The 26134-nt window shown below is 38.0% G+C and overlaps 1 protein-coding gene across 11 annotated transcripts in view; it reads right to left on the minus strand.

Moving 5' to 3' along the window:
* Nucleotides 1–26134, minus strand: part of UTRN (utrophin) — a 574142-nt gene that overhangs the window by 126925 nt on the left and 421083 nt on the right. For all 11 annotated transcript variants that reach the window (XM_047102476.1, XM_047102480.1, XM_047102475.1 and 8 more), the window contains 2 exons: nucleotides 25827–25999; nucleotides 12639–12795 (listed from right to left, as the gene is read on the minus strand). In XM_047102476.1, the coding sequence (XP_046958432.1) occupies nucleotides 12639–12795; nucleotides 25827–25999 (330 nt within the window). The remainder of the gene's footprint in view (nucleotides 1–12638; nucleotides 12796–25826; nucleotides 26000–26134) is intronic.

A 26134-nucleotide genomic window follows, 5' to 3' on the forward strand; every position in this document is an offset into this window, starting at 1 on the left:
CATTCTGAGGACTGTGGCTTTTATTCTGAATCAAATGGAAAGCCACTGTGGAGTTTTGATTCACTGGAATAGGAACACACTGGGCACTGTACTGAGAATAAACAGAGACTAATAATTGTAGCTCCTAATAGCAGTAAGAGGTAATCAGATTCCTGTTTTATATTTTGAACATGGAACCAACAGGATTTTCTAACAGATGGAATATGAAAGAAAGACAAGATTGAAGGTGATTATTATTTTTTATGTAAGCAACCAGAATCAAGTTCGTTCCATCGAAATGAGGGAAGATCAGGGAGAATGATTTTGAGCAGCAAGTTCAGGAATTCAGTTTGGACGTACTAAGTTTGAGATGTCTATTAGATACCCAAGTAGACATGACATGTAAATAGATATGAATTTGGTGGTGACTGACATACAGATGGCATATAAAACCAGGAGACCCGATGAGTTCAGGAAGGAATGGCAATAGAGGAGTTGGCATGACCTGGCTCCTGGTACATCCCACTTTTAGGAAGCTGAGAAAAAGAAGGGGTCAGCAGAGGAGATTGAGAAAGAGCTGCCAGTGAGGTAAGAAGAGAATCTGCACAGCGTAGTGTTCTAGAAGTCAAGTAAAGAGAATGAACAGAGGAACCATTAGGGAGTTGACAGGAAAGGAAGGACTGAAAATAGACCTCTGGTCACATCGCAGCAGACACTAACACACAGAGACAGGGTAAGTTACAACGAGGGGTGTGTGAGTGAGAGTGGGAGCTCAGGATGGCTTACTGACTTGAGAAAAAGAACGCGTGAATTAAGTTTTCAGAGGCTTTCATTACTGTAAAAGTGTTGTTTTATGTGTGTCAAAACATAAACATTAATGGTTTTTTTTTTTGATGCCAGCAGGTCTGACTATATAATTCACAGAGCCCCTTGTTCAAATGTTACTAAGAATTTCAAGATGGCAGCACCAGAGCATTAAACCAAGTGCAGGGCCCTGTTAGGAGTGAAGGCTTATGTGACTGTAATTGCATGGGACACACATCCACAAAGCCAGCCCTAGACGCAAGGCATCTCAACTTAATAAATAAAAGTACTGCTGGTACAGCAGGCTTCCTTAGTTTCTTGTTTAAAACAAAACAAAACAAAACAAAATAAAACAAAACAAAACACTTAACATTTATTGGAGAATACAAGCAGAAAAAATAAATGATATAAACATAAGGAGAATCTGTTAGAATGTAATTTACTTTTTTTTCCCCCAACTTGCTTTCAAAGCTAAATCAGCATATATGGATCTGAAGTCATTATAGTATGACAGCAAAAAAGGGCAGAGGAGTCATTAAATTTGATAGCACTAATAAAACTACATGAGAAAAGGGAAAGAAAACAGGCTTACTTTTCATTAGTATGCAGACAAAATAAAAAAAAAAATCTCCTTCACAGTGCTTTAAAAGTTTTGGTTAACGTCCCTAAATGAACATTTAATATATAAATTCATTTTGGTTCCACCCCATTGACATAAAAAATGATGCCTGAGTCAGAATACTAAGTATAAATGCTAAAACTAAGATAGGAATTCTTCACTTTCTCACAGTAGTAAAAGAGTATTCCTTCCTACACTTTTCAAAATACATGCACATGTAAATGTATTCCTTTATTCGCCTAAAATATGCAATATCTACTTTACCAGGTACCATATAAGGTGCTAAACTTGTACTATTTTTCTCTTTCAGCTTTATTCTAAATATAACTGAAAAGGCCGGTAAGCAACACCTCTTGCTTTATTGTACATTCCAGGTCATGCCATGACTCATTTGGAGGATTTTCCCTCCAGGAGTTTTGGTAACAGTCTTCAGTGAATTTTTACTCCAAAGATCTCTTTTTAGCTCAAAAGCTACTTGCTCTGTGAAGCCTTACCCAATCTTCCCAAGTATAGACAATCATTATTCATCTGTGCCTCCCTGGCCATGTGTTCATGCTCACGTTACTATGCCTTTGCTATCCATTATAGTTACTTGTTTTCAAGTCTCTGCTTGTAGATGGTGAGATCTGTGATGGCAAAATTAGTCTTATGAAGTGATAGATGCCCAGTACCTAGCAAAGTACATGGCATATATCAACTGCAACACAGAAGTTTGTTTTAACAAATAAAGTATTAGATAAATGATACCAGGGTAAATATATCCAGAGGTGGTTCATTAGAAATGAGCTGTTCTATTAAGGGGGTGGACTGTATATAATTGCTTGGTTTTACATACCTCTATTTCCTGCTCCATTTGTTGTCCACTCTTAATTTCATCGCCAGTGATAGCTATTAAGATGCCTTGCCTCTCCCTCTAAACTTGGATATTCTATGGCCTTTTGGGGTCAAGTTCCAATGATACCTATGAGGCTTAGGAGATAAATCAACTGCAGACAACTAAATGGAGTGTGGCAGGTAGGTGTAGCCTCACTTTGAGAATGGCTGCTTCCAGGAATGAATACAAGTAATAGCTTTACTAACAGTTCTTAGTGGGCTATGCATTTAATAAGGAGGAAGTCAACATAGGTGCCAATGGCTGGAGGGGAACTTGGAAATTAATCAATTTTAGAAAAAGGTCAATCTCCCACATTAGGTAACTTCATCACACAGCAAGACCTTGAAATTACAGATTTGAAGTTAGAGTGTCAGATTACCATATAGAGAGAATAATCCTACACACACACAGCCTAAATTTAATGGTGGCATGTTGCTGATTGAAAGACACTGTTCGTGGGGCGCCTGGGTGGCTCAGTCGGTTGAGCGTCTGACTCCAGCTCAGGTCATGATCTCGCGGTCCGTGAGTTCGAGCCCCGCGTCGGGCTCTGTGCTGACAGCTCAGAGCCTGGAGCCTGTTTCAGATTCTGTATCTCCCTCTCTCTCTGCCCCTCCCCTGCTCATGCTCTGTCTCTCTCTCTCAAAAATAAATAAACGTTAAAATTAAAAAAAAAAAAATTAAAAAAAAAAGACACTGTTCGAATTTGTTACTTTAATAAGTAAGTTTGCAAATGTATTTTGACAAGTCAGTTTAAGACCCAAATATCCTAGGGGCACCTGGGTGGCTCAGTTAAGCGTCAGACTTCAGATCATGATCTCACGGTTCATGAGTTCAACCCCTGCGTTGGGCTCTGTACTGACAGCTCAGAGCCTGGAGCCTGCTTTAGATCCTGTGTCTCCCTCTCTCTCTGCCCCTCCCCTGCTCCCACTCTGTCTCTCAAAAATAAACAAACATTAAAAAAAAGACCCAAATGTCTTGACTCTTATGCAATAAGGATTGAATATAGGAATTTTAAATTGAGTTAAGTAAAGGACAGAGGGGCCCCGAGGGAACAAACTCACTAAAATTATATCGGAATCGTACACTTTCAATTATTTTTAGTGATTTTCTTTTATAAAATCAAACATGCATTCTATCAGTAAAAGGGTGTTACGGCTCTGACCACAGCCTTTACATAACTTAGAATTTACATTGTTCAGAAGATGAAGTGCAAAGTGAACAGCAAAAACGGCACTGGCAATTTTATCCAATGTTAAAGTATGTGACTGAAATAAACCTGTAACATTACAAATGAATGCTATGTGCACTGAAGGTGCTTTCTAAGTAACTTGACTGAATGATAATCTCGCATTCTTGAAAATGAAGCTGCATATGAGCGACCTCAATTTCTATAGAACTTTAAAAATGATATGAAAAACTTAGGTCATTAGGTGGGAAAATTCAACTATATGCATTTATACTAAGTCATTAAAAACACTTTGTTTTAAAGTAGTAATTTATTTTGATATTTGAGGATATTAAATATATACCCACATAAGAAAAAATAATATGACTCTGTGGGGTTTACAGCTGATACTTATAAAGACTGGAAGGTGACTCTAATTTTACAAGTCAATCCTAGATAGTAATGGGGGACTATTTCTGCTGGGCAGTATTAGATGGTAAATAACAGGTATCATAGGGTTTTTTTTAATGTTTATTTATTTTATTTTGAGATAGAAAGCAAGAAGAGGAAGGGCAGAGAGAGGGGGAGAGAGTTTGAGAGAGAGAGAATCCCAAGCAGGCTCCACGCTGTCATCATAGAGCCCGATGCAGGGCTCCGTATTCCAAACTGCGAGAACATGATCTGAGCTGAAATCAAGAGTCAGATGCTTAAGACACCCAGGTGCCCCAGTAGAGTTTTATTTAATTAAAACAGCTCATACACTCCAGACAGTTTTAAACAAGACAAAAATGATCAAAACTATCAAGACAAGCTCCCAGCAGTTATGGGAAGAGCTATCAGCAACTACTGACTGTACCTGTACCATATGCTTTACCCTCAGAGCCCTTGACATATTCTTTTTTATTATTATTATTACTTAAGGAGTTTGCCTCTGTGCATATATTGTGAAAGCACTGAACGAAGTTATTTATCATCATTGTTGCTGAAACCTATCAATGCTCTGTCTGAGTCACTCGTTGAAACATCCAAGAAAGTATAAGCATTTAATTAAGGGTCCAAAATACACTGATGTTTTACAATATCAGTTCTTGGGACATTTGTTTGACAGAAGAAAGCATGCCAATCTGTGAGTCATTCGTTTCAAGGTGTCAGAGAGAGATTTTAAGCAGAGACTGTTACGTGCCTTTCTGCTCACTCAACATCCAGGACTGGTACCTTTCCCCAGCAGCATCAACCCTAGTGACTACTTTGCTTTTCTGCTTTGTTTCTCATCTATGGAATGCCTGCCATATTCTGGAGTCCAACTTTGCATGTTTGATTTTCCTTGCTTTTTTTTTTTTTTTTACATTTTATTTATAATTGCTAGGTGTTTAAGCAGATGTAGTGATCTGAAGCATGACCTTATAGTACTATTCTAACTAAAAGTCTCAGAGCCATCCCTTCAACATTTAAATATATAATATTCCATCTGGATACAGCCACAAGCATGGAGCTTTTCAGAATGAAAATTATTAAAATGTGTCACTGAAGTGCAGAGGCTGTGCCTTATTGCCCTTTGTACATTTAACATTGTTTTCAACACATAAAGCAGTCAGTGAATCGTGTGGGTGGGTGGGTGGATAGATGAAGTGATTAGCAATGCCGTTATCAAAGAATGGTTATGAAAAGGTGTCATTAAATCACTGATGCACATATAAAGGACTAGAGTATAGAAATACATGTAGGAACCAGAAGACTTTGAGAGTGAGTTCCCATAAACCAACCTCTAAGTATCCAAGTGACTGCATGCGTAAATCTGAGAGTCTCTAACCACGGTTATCTGTAAAAGCAGACTGGATCCAGGATAAGGTCATACAAATGCAAATGTAAGATAATGTATATTGATTTTATTTCTTTACTTATAAGTTATGGTAGCATTCAAATATTGCTTTGAAAGGTAATTAGATTCATGGTTATACATTTATCATTTGCCTATAAATCTTTGATAAGTTAACTAAAGCAGTGCATACAGACGTGTCTTATGAGCTTGGCCTTTCCATGATAAGCTGTTTTCTTTTATTAAGAACAAAAAATAAGGGGCACCTGGGTGGCTCAGACAGTTGAGCGTCCAACTTTGGCTCACGTCATGATCTCACAGTCCATGGGTTCGAGCCCCACGTTGGGGTCTGTGCTGACAGCTCAGAGCCTGGAGCCTGCTTTGGATTCTGTGTCTCCCTCTCTGTCTGCCCCTCCCCTGCCCACACTCTGTCTCTGTGTGTCTCTCTCTCTCAAAAATAAATAAAGATTTAAAAAAAAATGTAAAAAGAACAAATAAATCATCTTCTAGCCTCTAGACTTATATCCTGTCTAATTCTCAAAAATGTCTCAATGACTTTATCCTATTCCCTCAGTAGTCTAAGTTATCTCTGAAGCCACCAATAGGCTAAAAAAAATATAGTTATGACATCAAAATTTACAGTTGCCCAAACATCATGAATCTTAGGAAAAATAAAAAATGTGGACACAGAACAACTAAAATAAGAAACACACTAGAAAATGTAAGTCCTAGTTTAAAGAAGTCAAACAGCCATTGCTTATTGAGCACTTACTAAATGTATTGTGCTAAGTGACCTATTTATACTCATGGTCAGAAACAGGACTGAGGAGGTTGGACAATCGACTCCAGAGCCTAGATCACAGAGCTAGTGAGTGGAGGAGGTGAGAATTGAAACCATGTCTACCTAATCCCATGTGCTAGTTCACTAACTAACTTTGTATAGAAAGGCCAACCATAAAGTCTCTGAGCACTGACTGCGTACAGCCTGCTTGAGATTCTCTCTCCCCCTCTCCCTGCCCCTTCCCCACTCATGCTCTCCTGGTCTCTCACAAAATAAATAAATAAACTTAAAAAAAAAAAGAAGGGCCCAACATAAGGTACCTTAGAAGAGAGAGTAATACACCACTATCGAAAAAAGAAGAGGAAAGAATATTTTCAATGAACTTGAATACAAAGTGCTGAGGACAGAGGTTAGTCGGATGTCTACTTAGAATTATTTATTCAAATTGTTCACATAACTCTTTGACATCAGCATTTGATATCCCTTGAAGCAGCTTTTAAGTCACTTAGTGGTTTTCTAACATACAGTAACCCCACGTCCACCTAAGGCATTGAGACATAGCTTTTTTACTTTGTATATAATGTCACTGGAAATTTTAATGTAATACTTAAGTGCTGATTTGTGTAATATCAGCACAGGTGGTTTTTAATGCATCTTGTAAAGTGTATTTGTCTTATCCACAACAGAAAGATATATGGTATCACTTTTAAAATTGATCTTTAAAAGACTTGTATACAGTGAAATTCAAGGCTTGCATTTATGAGGTCATACTTCCTGGAAGAGTAAACAAATCAGTGTTAAATTTCTTTGTCCCCCTTTAAAAAATTCCATCTGGTAATCTCTAGACATTCTAATTTAGTATTGAGAGATTAGGTCACATTAGTTTGACATAATACTATGTTGTTCAAAATAAGGTAATTTAGACAGCTAGCTATCTGCAAGGAAGAGTTAGGTTAGAAATCAAATACAAAGTCCCCCTCTTTCTATGGGGAAATTTTAAGGAACAAAATAACTTGCCTACTATTAGTATCAAGCCATTTAAGGGTTGATTTTGTTTGATTCCAACTATGTATTTTTAATCTATAAAGCAAGAGTTCTTCAAAATTAAAAAGAGTTTTTAAATTGTATTAGGACAACTAAAAACAAAAAATAGCAAGAAATTAGAAAAAACTACAGTTTATAATAACAGACAAAACTAAAGGGAAAGGCATCTAAATTTAATGCTAAACATACCTGTGAAAAAAATAGTATAGAGATTATTTTGTTCTGTTTGATTCTACATCATAATGTTATAATTGAAAAGAGTTCTAGAATCCCTTATAAAGAGAAAAGATCAGAAATAAGAGTATACAAGAACTAATAACATGCTTGAATTATCAGCCAGGGACCAAAGCTGGGGCTTAGAGAAATGGATAGTTAGACAGACAACCAGAGATTTGGGACAGCAATGCACAGTCCACAGCTCAACCACAATCCTTGTTGGAAATGATTTCTCATAACACAGGGAAGAAACAGAGACTGTAAGGTTAAGCAGGGCAGGCGTAGGCTCTCCCCTGACTGTAAGCTCCACACAGACAGGGACTGTGTCTGTTTTCTGCATCCATGTTTCTCTGGTGTCCTAGAAATTGCCAGACATGGGGGTAAGTGATAGGAATTTGTTGGGAGTGAGAAAGGAAGGGAGGGGTGAAAAGTCAGATTTCATTAAAACACACCATGGGTCTCATTTTCTTCCACTATCAGTGAGGGGGCTAGACTAAATTATTTCTTGGGCCTCTTACAGTTTTAATAATTGATCATTCTAATTCTAAATAAAGATTGTTCCTGATAAACAGAACCTGAAGGCAGGGGTCAAAGACATCTCCAAGGACGCAGGAAAGAAAAAGCTGACCTGAAACAGAGTAACCATATGTACAACCAAAGGGATTTTAATTTTAAGATCACAGATAGAGAATTATATTTAAGTTAGAACATTGGCAAGGTTGAGGTTCAACTACAATTAGACTATTCAATGATTATGGCTGGCAAAGTTTAGTAAGAAAGGTAAATAATTACAGGTAGGTGTCACGTCTTTAAATATTGACCTAATTGTATTAATGCATAGTGATTTGCCCTCACTGTAATAATTTATAGTGATTAGAAACATTATACTTGACAGCTGGGAAAGAAGGTTACTTTTGACAGAATGTGACTGTGATTGGAAATAAGGTCCTTAAAGATGTACTTAAGTAGGGGCACCTGAGTGGCTCAGTCAGTTGGGTGTCTGACTTTGGCTCGGGCCATGATCTCACGGTTTCTGAGTTTGAGCCCCGCATAGGGCTCTGTGCTGACAGCTCGGAGCCTGGAGCCTGCTTCTGATTTTGTGTCTCCCTATCTGCTTCTCCCCTGTTCATGCTCTGTCTCTCTCTCAAAAAAAAAGAAAATAAATATCAAAAAAAAAAAAAAAAAAGATGTAGTTAAGTTAAAATGAGGTCATTAGGGTGGGGCCCTGACCCAACATGACTGGCGTCCTTATAAAAGGAAGGTATTTTGAGCAGTTTTAAAAGATACAGATACTCACCAAGAGAAAGCCAGGTGAAGACACAGGGAAGAGACATCCACAAGCCAAGGAGAGAAGCCTCAGAAGAGGCCAACCCCACACCCTGACCTCAAACTTCTAGCCCCCAGAACTGTGAGAAGATTAATTTTTCTTGTTTAAGTTACTCAGTCTACGGTGTTTTGTTATGTGGCCCTTGCAAACTAAATCACACCTCCACAAATCTCTGAAATCTCTTCTATAGTTTATTTCTGGCATAACAACCTGCTTAGTTCTCAGAGTTATGCATGATGCTTGTGTCAAAACATTTATTAATACATGATATTAAGAAAGCCTGTAGTTTTCCATCATTGATAAACTGGAAGGCAGACTATGACAGATCACAATAAAGTATCATATTCTAGAATCTACAATCAACATGAAACTCCACAAAGGATTATTTCCAGTGAGGGTAAACAATGAGGTGAGAAACAACCCAGCCCTACACTCAGAAACTCAATCAGTACCATATTCATATAAACTTTCTAGTATAAAACTCAAAGTTAAAGAAGTATAGACTATTAAATGGAAAATCCTGATAAGACCTACTTACTGATAAGACCTACGCCTCTCAACAGTAGTCTGGATTATGCACAACATGCTAAGTGATGGCAATTGTGATAAAGACGTAATAGTAACCAGAGAAAAGTCTGGTAGCAGGCACTAAGAAATTTAGAAACCAAGGCTAAACTATATCCAACTTAAACTATTCCTCTTCCCATCCCCAACCAAAGGTATTTTGCACAGTTTTAAGACTCAAAAGATAAAAGGACTGTGAAGCCATCATTTTTCCAACCTATACTAATCCCTAACCATACTGCTATCACTATTCCTTCTCATAATCAACATTTTGAACAAATCAGGCTCTTTCTCCTGGTGATGATGATTTTACTGTGCCTGTAGATGATCCTGCAGCTACCCCAGCCTCTCAGCTTCTTATCCACTTTTCCCCAAGGACCTTGTTCTCCACCCTGCCTGTGCAACTCACTCTCACAAAAGGACACCGGAGATTGTCATTTAACAATAAATGCACGCCACCACAAACTTGATTTCTAGCATCCTTTCTCTGATCACAATCTGTTTTCTTTACAGTTTGTGCCCCTTCCCAGTTCCCCCATTTGGATTAATCCTCAGCTCCTCTGCCATGTCCAATTCATTGACTTCTAACACCACTTTACTATCCCTCATCTCTAATATCCTCATATCTTCCTTTACCCAGCCTTACTTCCACATGCGATCATTACTATAGCTCCCCTGTATTTCTGTAACCCCCTTGCCCCTCTCTTCTTCTATCACATGTGCTTGGGTCAGTTCAACTCTCCAAATGACTCCTCGCCTTTGGTGAGACAACTCCACATGGGTAAGGAACAACATTCACAGTGACTGTTCTCACTTCAAATTCATGAGCACTGGCCTCAAGCAGGCCTTTCGTAATGCTCGTAGTCTTGTTTTACATTCCTAGTTTAACTCACCCACTTCTAGACTACATTTTCTACCTCCTCTTTCCCCAAACCTCCACATTGTCTTCCTTCTTCTCATGTTCAGTTGACGACCTTGCTTCTTATTTGTTGAGAAAACAGAGGCAATCAAAAGAGGACATCTAAATGTTCCCACACGCAAATCTACCAACTTACCTTCTTGTTACAATGGACGAATTCTTTGCCCTCCTACCCAAGACCAACTGTTAACACTTGTACACTGGATCCCATCCCATCCCCTACCCAGTAATCTCTCTCCTGCATTATTGACTTTTCCCACTCTACAAGATCATTCCCATCAGCATAGAAATATGTTGAATTAGTCCCCATCTGTGTAAAACCATTACCTGGCCCCACATTCCCCCCTCCAGCTACTGTCCCATTTGCTTTGTCCAAAAACCTTTGATTCCTGCCACTATAAACCCTTCTCTTTCTCCTGTATTCCACATATGCATTCCGTTGGCACATCCTTTTGGTTCTTCCTAAATATATTCAGAAACCAGTTACTTCTCACTATCTCCACCTTTATACCTTTGTCCAAATCATCACGATCCCCCACTTGGATTACTGAAATATGTTCTTCAACTCCTCTATATTTTATTCTTCCTAATTTCACCTGTAAATATTATATAATGTAAGTCAGATCACAGCAGTATAATTACCAAAACCTTCCATACCTTCCACCTCACTTGGAGTAAAAGCTAAAGCCCTTACAAAGGACTTTCAAGGACCTCTGTGATTTGAACCCCTTTTTCCCACTCCTACCCCAACCTCATCTCCTTCTTTTCTATTTGGCTGACTGTTTTTTTTTTTTCAACGTTTATTTATTTTTGGGACAGAGAGAGACAGAGCATGAACGGGCAAGGGGCAGAGAGAGAGGGAGACACAGAATCGGAAACAGGCTCCAGGCTCTGAGCCATCAGCCCAGAGCCCGACGCGGGGCTCGAACTCATGGACCGCGAGATCGTGACCTGGCTGAAGTCGGACGCTTAACCGACTGCGCCACCCAGGCGCCCCTGGCTGACTGTTTTAACAACACTGGTATCCATGCTATTCCTCGAATATGGCCAGAAACTGCAACCTCTGTGGCCAGTGTCTTTTTGTCCCCTTTTGCCTATGATTTCTTCCCCCACAGAGTAGCATCACTTACTGCCTCATGTTTACGTCAGTTGTTTTCTCAAAAACCACCTTACTTATGCCACTTTCCTGATCTCCACAAAAACAGCATCTCTGCTGCCGATACTCTCCCATCCTTCTTTCTCTCCTTGACATTGCTTTACTCTTTTCATGGCACTTATTACTATGGGATATATTATGTATTTATTGCGTATCTAGTGTTTACCTCTTACTACATGGAATCAGGCAAGAACTTTGCTTTGTTCATTTGACTCTCCAATGCCTAGAATAGTGCCTGGTGCACATTAGGCACTCAGTAAATACCTGCCAAATGAATGAACCAGTATTATCATCAGCATCAGTTATCAGGATCATCTTTATTATCTAAATGCCCAGGCCTAAAGGGTTCATGCACAGCAACTCTAAGACTCTTAGGTGTAACACAACCTAAAACAGGGCAACTCTGCTGGGAGAAGGGTTTGGAAAGAACATAGCCAGCATTTACTGGAAACAATGATGTGCACTTTACTGGCTAAGGCCAGAAGAGGAAAATCATTTCATGCCTCAAGAATTAGGTTTTAATCAAAACTAGCAGAACATGGTCACACGCAGATTCTATTCCTTAACAGAGCACTTCCATTAGAACAGCTTTGTATTATTTTTTCATCACTTAAATCCACAAAAAAGTATATGAATAAGTAATAGAAGGGAAAGCTGAAAAAAAGAGAATGGGATTTTCCTAAATCACTGATTTAAAATCTATCATTGTTGGTTGTTGTTGTTATTTTACATGTTATATTCCAACAACATCTTCTTTTTTCTTAGAACTATTTCTCTATCATAGTCTCTTTTCAAGTAGAAAAAGAAAATTTACCCAAATGGAAATTTGAATAACCTAGTCACAAGGGTTCAAAGTAAAATAAACTTCAAGGTCTTATCATTTTGAAGCAAACTTACTACATAGATGGCATCTTCCTTTCTTCCTTTAGAAGATGCATGTGTTAGTCGTCATTTTTCCAGTGGGAACAGAATTCTACCACATTAAAATGTACAGATTTAGAATGAGAACTTGCATTGCATGTAAGGGGAAAAAAATATGTATATATAACAAAGCAAGCTGATGTGTAATATATGAGAAAGTGGGCATGAAGCAGTATTAAATAAATAAAAGGAAAGTTAATAAGGCAAAGAATTTAAATAATACAAGGATCTAAGAATTAATGTGTCAGGTGATAACACTTCAGCATATCTGCTTCTCAGAAGATGCATGCAACTTAAATTAAATGCCTAAATACTGACAATTAGAAATGGGGTGTGGGAGTGAAATTCAGTGGTAATTGTTTCAACTCAGATATTTATATAGAATTTTGAGTGTCTACTTTGCCAAAATCAAAATGTATCAAAAAAGGTCCCCACCATATACGGTCAACTTACTTTACAGTGATCATACTGGAGCTGTAAGGCTGGAACATCCCCTCCAATCGGCATTTGCTTTTGAAGCTCTTCGTCTTTAATATTCAGCCATTTGATCAATTCTTCTAAAGATGTCAGCAACCTGTTCCATTTCTCAGCACTGGCCTCCAAGTGGGCCCTGTTGAGAGACAGTACTGACCACATTTAGAAGTTGGAATTGCATTTAAAAAATCATACATCTTCCCTTAGACTAATAATCTTGAATGATGAACTAATGTTCACGTCCAATAAAAAGCCTGACTCTTAGTAAAAAAAAAAAAACAAAAAAACCCTAAACAAGTTATTTTGAAGAAGCTAGAATATGCAGATATGTTGGTAAAACCTACCAAAATTGTAAATGGATAACTACACACCACAAAGGCATAAATATGAGGTTTTCAAGAAGAATTTCCATGATATAAAATTATGAAAGCAAGTTTCAGTAGCTTATGTATAGTATACATGCACACTGAACTACAATTTTCTTCTCCTTTCATCCATCTATGTGAAGAAAGTGATAGAGAGGAAAAGAGAGCAACTATATAGATATAAAATGTTTAGAAAGATACATACTAGATGAGCTTACATCTGAGAACACAGTAAACACGCGATTTTTATATATTTAGGTACTAATTGAGTATGTACAACAGGCCCATATTATTTTTCTTTCTAAAAGAGCTAATTAATTTTTTAGGAAAGGAAATTATTAAAGCCTTAACATTCCTTAAAACCAAATAAATTACTGAAAGTAGAACATCACCAGCATTTACCTCCAAAAGCTGGAAAACAACCAGTCATTGCTTGCATAGAACACTATTTGGCTCAAGGCTGACTGGTGTCCAGTGACAAATGTCTATTGTGAACAGAAAACAATCGGGCAGAAATTGTTGATTGCAGTACTGTGTCCCCTGGTTTAAAGGTGAGGTCTTTGTTTCAATAACAATTTCGGGGTTTAGGACAGAAAAGGACCTTCAGATTCTTAAATTATGAACTTTATAATCAGGAAACCATGTGTCTGAGATACGTTTTTGTGTGATTCAGATTCCAATAAAAGTAAAAGCCCTTGAGGTGGGAATGCAAATTGGTGCAGCCACTCTGGAAAACAGTGTGGAGGTTCCTCAGAAAATTAAAAATAGACCTACCCTATGACCCAGCAATAGCACTGCTAGGAATTTACCCAAGGGATACAGGAGTACTGATGCATAGGGGCACTTGTACCCCAATGTTTATAGCAGCACTCTCAACAATAGCCAAACTATGGAAAGAGCCTAAATGTCCATCAACTGATGAATGGATAAAGAAATTGTGGTTTATACACACAATGGAGTACTACGCGGCAATGAGAAAGAATGAAACATGGCCTTTTGTAGCAATGTGGATGGAACTGGAGAGTGTGATGCTAAGTGAAATAAGCCATACAGAGAAAGACAGATACCATATGTTTTCACTCTTATGTGGATCCTGAGAAACTTAACAGAAACTCATGGGGGAGGGGAAGGGGGAAAAAAAAAGAGGTTAGAGTGGCAGAAAGCCAAAGCATAAGAGACTCTTAAAAACTGAGAACAAACTGAGGGTTGATGGGGGTGGGAGGGACGGGTGGGTGGGTGATGGGTATTGAGGAGGGCACCTTTTGGGATGAGCACTGGGTGTTGTATGGAAACCAATTTGACGATAAATTTCATATATTGAAAAAAAAATAAAAATGAATGCAAAATGAAAAAAAAAAAGTAAAAGCCCTTGAGAATAAAAATACAAATAAAAGCACAAATTTGGGGCCCTGAAGAAAGCCCACTTACTCAGCCTCAATCCTACACTTCATGCGTTGGACTTGAAAAGAGGGATCAGTCAGAAACAACTCCAGGGACTCAGCCCTGCACCACACCAGTGGGCGGATAGTGAATGTGGATGTAAGTATTCAACTGTGTGAAATGGAATTACCTTGACCTTTCAGACTGAGAGGTGAGGGCTGATGGAAATAGACCTCAGCCTTGTTACGCAACAAAGGTCACCCACTTGGGGCAACTTCAGGTGCAAGAAACTTCTGCTGATCAGGTTTCATATCCTCTCATTTAGCTGTCACCTTGACATTAGCATTATGATCCCCACTTACAAAACTGCTCCTTGCCTGAGTGATATGAGACCAACCAACCAAATATGGCCTCTACTGTCCTTCAGCTCTATCAGTAATTTCCTTTCTGGACATCGATTTACTAGAGCTTCTGTCCCAAAGCTGATAACTCTTCTATAGTTAATTTAAACAACTATTTCCCCATTGGTCACATTAGGTGGTACTCCAGTGGTGAATATTCAACAACATCCTAAGTCTTTGTTTAAAAGTTCATAATGTTTTCAGAAGAACAACTATCTGATCTCTAGTTCATCTCTTGTTCATAAAATAATGGCCATGCTCTATCTGCCAATATTCTTGGCTAAAAGAAAAAAAATGGAGTTCCATAGATCTCTAAAATACCATGAACCAGCATTCAGTCACATACAAAAGGCCAACTGTCCTGCCATCTATTTATAGTTCCATTGTCAGCTAGCTAATAATATAAAGCAAACTATTCAACCTTTAAAATTCTATATCTTATTCAAAAGAGCTAGGTATGAAATAATAAAAAAATGATTTGTAAATGACAGAAAGAAGTTTGAGGTATTTTATAATTCTTTGAGAACTGTATGATTAACAGGTTCATGTTATTCTCTTGCATTTATAATCTCTTCTATTCATTCTACAGGTGGCATGATTGACCTCACTTTACAAAATTTTGCTTTAATGAGATCCTGATTCTGCTTGAGTGCCAGCTCTCCTGTGTTCATATTGATTAATTTTAGGCCAAATATGTAATTACCTATCCCTGATAAACAGTAATTTTACTTGTCACAGAGCAGAACTAAATAACTTCAATCATATTAACTGAAAACTCTGCCACTTACGGATCATTTTGCCATAAATATATTTGACTGAGGTGTTGCAATTTCTGTCTAGTATTTTTAAATGCAAAAAAAAAAAATGACAGCTAGAAATCAGAGGCCTTTAGTCAATCAAGATGTGTTTCAGTGTCTCTGTGTGCAAAACACTTAAGCACATAGCCTGACCTCTTATTTTAGATAATTTGATCCTGCTTCTTCAATGTCTGTAGTTTAACTCTTTAATCAATAACTAAATCGACATTACATTCCTTTGAAATCCAGTTACATACACGCATTGTATTGAAGAGCATGCAAATGATTTTTTTCCAATGCAATTAACTCTTTTGACCGCACAAAATAATGAAATTGATCACTGAAATCTATTGCATCTAGCACCCGAAGGACTCTTCATAAAGATGAAGGCAATGTTTTTTAAAGAGAGATACTGAAGTGACTTTGAAATAGATGAGAATACATTGGTGTACGTATTTCTCTGCATCTTCCTTCTTCCATCATAAAAAGCAAGCTGATTTGGCAGAAACCTTGCCTGGAAAATCTGTTCTGGTTATTCTCCAATAGATTATAACTATGTGTTCAGTGGATTACTACCATATGCCCAAATAAATGCATGCTTCCGTAGTAGCCTTCAGTGTTCTAGTTCCAATTTAATTCTTTCATCTTTCAAGATGAAAGCGTTTTCTTGGGCACTGGATTGAATGTTTTGCAAGTAGAAAGCTTAAATTTGTTTTTGGTATACCTGTCCTTTCTCATTTTAACTCTAAAAATTTTAAAGCTTCCCCTTTCCCCACAACTATAGATGACCAGTCATCAATCATATATTCATAACCTTAAAACATTTCTTTTTCTTTTTCTAAGTAGGCTCCATGCCCAGCATGGAGCCCAATGCAGGGCTTGAGCTCATGACCCTGAGATCAAGACCTGAGCTGAGATCAAGAGCTGGACACTTAACTGACTGAGCCATGCAGGCACCCCAAACCATTTCTTTACCTAGCACATATCTGTGAGTACTCACATTCTGGATAACTGACTTGTTATCCTAATTTTCACCTGCTTCAGTTCATTCTTTGGGTACCTCACATGATCAAAACAAGATATACTTTCATTGAATGGATTAGCAACCTGTATATAGAACATGCTTTACATAAGTTAGCTCCTTTTAGATTGAATCATTTATTTTACAGCTCTATCAATGTTTTTAAGTCACCAGCTGTTTTTAAAAATATATAATGCAAAAAACTTCTTAGAAGGTAAGGAGCCATTAAAATGGTACCTCATTATTCAAATATGGTAGAAAAGGAATTATGGAAGAAACGTGAATTAATATCTATTTTAAATCACAAAAGCCTTTACTTTCCAATATTTCTTTAAAGAAGTTTTTATTACTTCTCCCAATGTAGAGATATGAAAAAGAGAGCAAACAGTGGGAGTGAGTAAGCAGTGGCATTTATAAAAATAAAATACAGCTTTCCACTTATTCACTACAAACATCCATGGAGCACTCACTCTGGAATCAGGCACTGCCCTATTTCAGAAATAAGTCCTGGGGTCAAGTTGGAAGGAAGGCAGGTAAACCAAATATACTCTGATACAAGAAACCTAACAGCTCTCTGAAGGAACCACAGCTCAGGGAAGAAACTTGCTTGGAAACCCAAGGAGAGAGTTTGGGATCCAAACTAAAATCTAAACTCTTTCCACTGCATTGCTTTCATTATGGGCAGCATTTAAGAGGGCAGAAACTGTTCGGACGTATTTATAGGTAAGTGAAGATACATTTGCAAAGTAGGTCCACCAAAGAATACAATGCCCCAAATTAATATGAGCAAATACATACTGTCTCCTATTGTGCAAGGAATGCACAGAATTAAATGTTCAATTTGGCATGTTTACAACAAATGAAATTTATTTTTCATCTACAGTGAAACCCATAGATTATAAATCGAGTTATAATGAATGAAAATACCTTTACTAGTGCAAGAATAACCAGTTACATTAAAAAGGAGTTATTCTTGTTCCCAGAAAGGCAGTTAAGACAACTAGGAAAGAAAGGAATTCAGTCTGTGCTGAAAAGAACACCAAAGCTGTGCTTCCAATACATACCAACAATACGTAGCTACTTCCATTTAAACTGACGTTAATTAAAATAAATAAAATTTGAAATTCACAGTATCTGTTGCACTAGCCACATTCAAGCACTCAATACTCCCACATGTGGCTAGTGGCTACCACACTGAATAGTACAGATACAGAATACTTCTACCTTCACAGAAAGTTCTATCAGAAAGTGTTGAACCAGAGGGGAAAAAAGAAAGAAGAGAGGAACAGAATCTTCCTCTATTCAACTTAAGAAAAGGAAATTTTAGTAGTTTTACAATATAGTTAGTAAAATCAATTGGCTAAGGCTAAAAGTGGTGTCAGTGACATTGTAAAATGTGATAACATTAGATGTAATCATGATGTTAAAGGTTAATCTTCTCTAAGGGCTCTTAAAAGGGTGCCCTGAATTTTTAAGAGGCTCATAAAAGAAAGGAAAGATAGAATTTTATCTTTGAACTCTGTTTTCATTAGATTTGACAATTTCACTGGCCTTTGAAACCATATGTTAATAAGAATCTATATTTAACATCATTAAGCTCATAAGTGGATATTTAATTAACATAATCCCAAATTAAACAAATTTAACATAAAAACTTAAGCCATGTCATTCATATTACTGAATTTATTTCCAATTCACATTTTCCCCGGGAGTGAAAAATATTTTCAAATTTCCTAACAGTCTATCTTTTAGCTGAAGTTTCAAATCATTAGCTATTGTCTCTTCTATCAATCTAAGTGAAATATATATTTGTATGTGTTGTTTTTAGATTGCAAAAAATATTTTGTACACTGGACTTCAGTATTTAAAAGTATAATCAAGAGGTGTCTGGGTGGCTCAGTTGGTTAAGCATCCGATCCTTGATTTCAGCTCAGATCATGATCTCAGGGTCGTGAGATTGAGTCCTACCTCAGGCTCCATGCTGGGGGTGCAGCCTACTTAGGATTCTCTCTCCATCTCTTTCTGCCCCTCCCCAACATGCACGCACATCCGTGCTCACTCTCTCTCTCTCTCTCTCTCAAAAAAAAGTCTACTCAAAGTTATCAAAAAGACTGCAAAATAGTATTAACCCAAGGTAGTGAGCCACATATTATTACATAGTTCCGATGACCACACCATAGTCAAAGGAGGTAATGCCTGTAAAGCACTTAGGATAGGTCTAGCACATGAATATTCAATAAATATTAGCTGTTATAATCTTGGGCAGACATTCTCTTTCTAAAAATGATGATAAATTAGAGTAAATGTTCCCTGCCATGACAACATCAACTTGAGCACAATTAAAGCACAATTTGAGATACTGAATGCACAGAAGGGACATATATCAGATGGCCTCATTCTTAGAAAAGAATGAAAGAAGGTCACATGCAGAGGGAGAGGTTTGTGGAGCTAACAAGGAACCAAAATCTTTACAAAATAGGGATGGTGGTAAATATGACAAAATCATTCAGAATCACAATGCCAATTGTAAGAAGACAGAGTCAAATTATAGTAGAAGAAATGTCATTTTTTACTTTCTCGTACAACACTAGGAAACCCAGAATCAAGAACAGGGGATAGAGAGAGTGTGGTCATCAGAGTGTCAGAGATTTAAAAGGAGAAAACAAGAAATTCAGGGGGAAGAAGAAACACCTGATATTATTGAAATAGCTTATGATGGAATCCAAGCGGAGTAGAAGGGGTTGATGGAGCCTGAAAAGAAGAAGGTTTAAGCAACTAAAGATCAGGAGAAAGGAAGGCAGGTTTGAAAGAACACAGAAAAAAAGCTAAGGGTTTCACAACTGGAAATTATTAAAGGATATGCATTTTTAACCAATCTAGTTGGAATACAGTAGATGAATTACATAAACAAGATAAAAATACAAAGTTAGGTAAAAATCTATAGATGGTCCTGGTATATAATAAGCTGATGAAAGACACCCTCCTCACTAGGGCCATAATTTTAATTTGAAGGACAGCTGATTTACCAATGATGTTGCAAATGATTCCTATTTGATACAACAGAGGGCTCTTCTCTAATTAACATGGCAAGACCAGTGGCATTCTGTTGCACATGGCCAGGTGGAATATAGTAAAATAAAATGTGTGCTCTGGAGAATGGTCTGTCCTTGGTCTCCTGCAGATCAATCATCTCAGGGATGCCAAGATAACACGGGACATCAACTGAGTCCCAGGTATGGCCAGGTCTGTGAGACTTAGAAATAGGGACAAAGGCTTTTATAGACAAAGTAAGAAGAAACTTGGAAGTCAAAATAGAAAAAATATCATCAATATGGGTATTGACCCCCAGGATGATAGCTGAGAAAGAGATGAAGAATAAAAGGGAAGTCAGATGCTCAAATCAATGAGGAAAGTAGAGGAGTGTCTTACAGTTCCGGAGGAAGCAGGAACAAGATGGAAGAGGGTAGAATAATAGATGTATTCACTTCTGAGGAGAAGCTGTTGAGATGGAGTGGCAATGCCTAAAATATAACAAGGGGGTGTCAACTTCTTTCTTATCCCTGGGTGTCAGGGCTCCTGTTCAGCCCGTGTGTCTGCACGTGCCATACTGGAAGTTTCCGGCTGGCATTCTGGTTGTTTGGTGTCTCCAGCAGTTATTAAAGATTCAGAATATTCCCACCAGCTGCCAGGTGAGGAAAATGGGAAAATTACCCTCTATCAAAGAGAGTTTTAAGTGAAGTGGGCAATTGAGGGGAAAGCCAACCTTGAAGTATATGGAAAAGTGGTAGAAGAGTTTATAGAAATATTAAAAATACAGCAGAATTTGTTCACAAGAGAAGCCAGTGTAAGGGTAGGCTGTGATTGAAAGGAACAGGAGGGAAGAATAAAGGAGCAGAAATTCACAGTGTGACCCACAGGTATCACCTTCAATAAGGACTTGAAAGAGGCAGGTGGCTGGGATATAGGTCACCTCTCCATATTTGTTAAGGAGAACACTTTCCCACCCAGCCCCACGGGAAGGCACTTTCTCATTGAGCACACTCGTGACCTCTTCTCTGACTCTTGACTCTCTCAGTCCCTGTACAGGTGCAGTGAGGAACCTGATTCACCAATCTGGGGAACAACTGGATGCTGAGCTCTGCCCACCCTTGCCTCTTGAGAACAGGACTGCAGACTGAGCTCCTCCCCACTCTTCCGCGTAGGGTTTCTCCCTTGGGCAGCCACCTTGTCTGGTGACCGCTGGTAACGCTGTCTCGTTCTGGGGTTCAGCTAACAGGCTACCTCCACTGAGCCCTCTCTCTAAGGCCACCCCGTCCAACCTGGCCTCTGTATCAGCAATTAACAACACTGTTGTTCTCTCTTGGACATATTTTTGTTTCTTATTTGTTCAGAATCCAGCCAGGACAGACGTATACCATTTGTTGGGGACCTTCTCAGAAACTCCCAATATTAATGACTGAGAAAAAAAATAAAGTAGGGAGAATTTCTATGTTTTTTGAACTAATTAGTACCACACAGAATGGTAATCCATAAAAAACTAATAATAATAGTTAACCATTACTGAGTGCTTACTGTGTTCCATTGTTTTAGGCACTTTACTTAGGCTAATTAAATGATATATTCATGATGAGCCTATAAGGAAAGTACTCTTATTATCCCGATCTGACACACGAGGAAACACATATTGGCTAAGTAACCTGCCCACAGTGGCACAGCTGCTAAGTGGCAAAGCCAGTGACTGAGTCGAGACAGGGTAGCTCCGTGGTCTAACATGACTAAACGCTATCCTGCTCCATTTCTCTCCGACGTGTGCTTCCTGTATGAAGGTCTACTACTGAGTATAATAAACTTCTATCTTTTTTAAGAAACTGTTTTATCTTTCTTTTAATTAAGATATAATTAACATATAACACTATATTCCTTTCAGGTGCACGACACAATGATTCAATAAAGGTACATATTGCCAAATGATTACCACAGTACGTCCAGTTGACATTCATCACCACATATAGTTACAGATTTATATATACTTATATGAAGAAATATACATCTTTTGTAAATACCCAAGTAATAATGAATGTGAATATAATTTCTTTTGCCTATTTTTCAAAGTTAAAAATGAAGAATGTATCATTTACTTCTTTAGTGAAGCATATCTGGTCCATATGAAAGCACAGACTAGTGAATATAGGTGTAGATATAGTCCTTCAGTTATTATATACTTACAAAGCTGTTATGTGTAATAACATAGTTATAGCAGTGTAGTCTCTCTCCCCCTTGCCTCCACAGCAGAGCTGATTGAGAAAATGAGACTGTGCAGACTAGTTCTGTTTCCACTTCTCCACTTCCCATCCTGACCCTTTGTCCTCTTGACATCGACTTTCACCTCAATGGAAACTGTCCCAGCAAAGAGTCACCAAAGCTCCTCTCATTCCACCTGCCTCTGCAGCCCTGATCTCCCTCCACTCCCTCAGCTGTCAGCACCACTAACCATGCCCTTCCCTTCAAAACCCCTCCTCCCTTGGCTCCTGACAACACTCCTGATTCTCCTCTCCTCAAGGCCACCCACTTCTCAGGATCCTTTGCTGGCTTTCCTTTCCTTCACCTATCTCTTATATTTAATGGTTTTCTGGGATTCTTTGCTGTGCCGTCTCCTAACTTTTCACCCTCTTGCCTGCTCACAATGCTTATATGCCTCCCCTGTCTGGATGCTCCCCATCTCACCATTTCTTTATTTTGCTTATAGCTCTCTTTTGAAGAGATGGCCATCCAATGGTGATTTGTTTCTGGATGTCTCACTAGTCCTTCAACAACATGAACCGAGTACCTATTCAGTCTCCCTTCCCTGTCCTGGATACTGAACAGGTCTGTTAGCGGCTCTCCTTGTCTTCAGAACTACACTAATCTAATAAAGCATCCTCCACAGACATGTGGGAGGGATCTTTCCAAACCTCACATCTAATCATGTCACCTAAAGGTTTTCAAATTCCACTACCAGAGGAATGAGCACGGTGCACACAGCTGTTTCACGTGTGTGTCTCACTTCTCTCTCCATCTGTTTTCTTCTGGCCACAGTCTTTCCCCTCCACACCAACAGCAAATTCTAGTCTTAGCCAGACTGAACGTCTTAACTGCTCCATGGAAACAGTGTTATGTCAAGCCTCCCACTTATATGTCCTTCTCCAGGACTGACCCCTTCCATCCAGGGAATAACTATACACCTTTCAAGGCTCAGTTTAATAACTGCCTCTTTTATGAAGCCTCTGAAGTAAAAGTTAACCATTCCCTTCACTGAACCCACCTTAACCTGGACACACCTGGAAGTCCCTTAGGACTCATATCTTATTTGTGATTTGCAACGCCTTAAACACAGAAGCTTATTCTTATTAAATACTTGAAAAGAAAAGACCTGAATCCCCAGAGGTGGATAATGTGGCTAAAAGTTATTTTAATTCATTATTATATTAATAACACACTTTACTGGAATATATGATCTATCTTGATGCAGAAGTCCACTGGCAAAAGCTTACTCTCCCATCTTCTAAAAATAACATTATTTATTAAATTTATTTAATATTCCAACAGTAGTTTAAGAGCTCTTTCTTTCCCAGTTAGAAAAAAATGTGATTTGATAGGCTTAGGAATAGCATCTATCAAAGGCCAAAGAATTTTTTTGTCTGTAGCTTTCCATTTGGAATGATCTGTTTATGATGTAGGTCTTCATTAAATTCCTGTGTTTTTTTAAATTTTTAAGTAAGTAAGTTATTTATTTACTTACTTATTTATTTATTTAGAAGGGAGGAGGGGCAGAAAGAGAGGGGAAGAGAGAGAGAATCCCAAGTAGGCTCAGTACTGTTTGCACACAGCCCAACACAGGGTTTAAACTCACAGACCACGAGATCATGACCTAAGCCAAAACCAAGAGTCAGATGCTTAGCCAACTGAACCACCCAGGTGTCCCTTAAATGTTCCTTCCTAAGGAACCCATCCTCCAAATTCTCAAAATTCCAGCACCACGTGGACAGTCTTCACCAGGACCAGCCCTGTGGCTTTTCACTTGTTAGACTAGATGTTGGTTTTGCTAGAACCTCAGTGAATGTTTTTCATGAGAGTTAACATTTTAAATCATTTTTAAAAATTTTTATTTACAGGGAACATAAAGTTGCAACCCAATGGAATCTGGACAGTAGAAAACTCAACCTTAAATAAACTTAAATATATTCTGTCACTATACAATATTCCCAAATTTTCCTCTTATTGAAAAAAAGTAGTTGGCAGATGCTGACATAATCTCCAAGAGGACCTTTACACACAGGCTGCCATGGTCATGCTAAACTACTCCCTTCTGTAAGAATAAAAAGAAGTGTGAATCTCCCTCTATGAGACCCAGAAGAGTAACAACCTTTCAGGATATCTCTTTAGAAAAAAAAATTTTTTTAAAGCTTATTCACAACAAATCATCACTAAAGATTTCTACTCTCTGTGAACTTGTTCTATGAAATCAGAAACCAGATGAAGCAGAGCCACTGAGCCCCTTTACATAAGTAAAAATCAACTAGATGCTACATTAGACGGGCTTTACCTAGGTTAAGGAACTATCAGAATATCCCATTCAGTCTTCAGAGCAATCATGCGGATTAAATATTTATATTTTGATTTTGTAAATGAGAAAACTAAAGATCAGAGAAATGGAGCAACTTGTCTAAGATCAGTAAGTAAATTGCAAAATCAGAGAGTCAAACTTAAGATCATTTTGTTTAAGGATGTACATTTTTCAAAACATCATACAGTTTCTGAACCTTAAAAGAAACTGACCCAAATGCAAAATCTAGGTCTTTCTACCAAAATTCCTCTTTGGATCTTTGCTCAGTAGCATGTTCTCAGTCAGTTTCCTCTAACCTCATATCCAGTTGGGTACTGTTCACCATCCATTAAATGTAATTCCAGACTCCCAACAGCATTAATAATTGCCACACTACATATTTTCTCAGGGTCCTTTCCTCGTCGGCATCCTAGTCTTCAAATTCATCCTTATTTTACTCTCTACAAAGGCAGACACGAATCATCAGTTTTCTACCTCAGTGTCCATGAGCTATATTTAATTTCTATAAATACATTTTCTAATTGGACATACAACTAGCATAATGAAGCAAAACATTCACGGCCAAGAGTCATAAAGATCTGGATTCAAATCCTAGCTTGGATCAACTGATGAATGGATAAAGAAGTTGTGGTTTATATATACAATGGAATACTACTTGGCAATGAGAAAGAATGAAATACGGCCTTTTGTAGCAACGTGGTTGGAACTGGAGAGTGTTATGCTAAGTGAAATAAGTCATACAGAGAAAGACAGATACCGTATGTTTTCACTCTTATGTGGATCCTGAGAAACTTAACAGAAGACTATGGGTGGGGGGAAGGGGAAAATAAAAAGTTAGAGAGGGAGGGAGGCAAACCATAAGAGACTCTTAAAAACTGAGAAAAAACTGAGGGTTGATGGAGGGTGGGAGGAAGGGGAAAGCGGGCAATGGGCATTGAGGAGGGCACCTGTTGGGATGAGCACTGGGTGCTGTATGGAAACCAATTTGACAATAAATTTCATGTTAAAAAAAAATCCTGGCTTGGAACTTGTTAGCTCAAAAACTTCTCAAGTTCCATATATTCATTAAGCCTCTGTTTCTTCATGTAAGAAAGAATTTTACTATTCACCTACTGGGATATTTTGAGTACTAAACAATGTCTGTGAAGATGCTAACATAGTACTTGGTCAAGGTAAACACTCAATAACAAGCAAGTATTGGTAACATTATTCCTATTAGTATAATTAAATTTAAAATATGATGTGCAAATTTGTGAATAGTGAAGAACAGTTGGCAGAGGGCCCTGGATATAAATGTAGCTAAAACTGTAACTTAAAAAAAAAAAAAAAACTTTTTGCATTTATATCTTTTTTCTATTTTTTTCCAAGATTTTATTTTTAAGTAATCTCTATACCCAACATGGGGCTCAAACTTACAACCCCGAGATCAAGAGTCTTGTGTTCTATCGACTGAGCCAGCCAGGTGCCCCTGCATTTAGATCTTAAACTACTTCTGAGAAAATAGCATGGTGGTAGGGCTTCCTGTTCATTCTCTGATAGACTAAAATCATAAAAATCTCCCTCCCCCATCATTTTTTATTTTGATATTGACTATTCTGACCTGATGCTGGCAGATTTTGCTTTCAAGTCATTCCATCTTTGGTTCATATCATCTAGTCGATGTTGAAGCATTGTAGCCTCTTCAGAATTTCCCAAAGCTTTTACCATCTTCTGCCTGTTTCCATCAATGCTTTTAAATATGTCATTATGTGCATCAATTTCTGCCTGGATGTCCTAAAGAGAAAAGAGCAAAGAGATAATGCAAATGTTAGGTATTAGCGTCAACAGTCCCTTAGGGTTGCTATACAGAACTTTATTTTTTTATATTCAGCAGATGAGTTATTTTTAAGCAAAAGTTAAATTCACTTT

The sequence above is a fragment of the Lynx rufus genome, unplaced genomic scaffold, assembly GCF_022079265.1.
Source record: "Lynx rufus isolate CCGP_SWC_20201006 ecotype Redwood Valley unplaced genomic scaffold, mLynRuf1.p SCAF_6, whole genome shotgun sequence".
Lineage (NCBI taxonomy): Eukaryota > Metazoa > Chordata > Mammalia > Carnivora > Felidae > Lynx > Lynx rufus.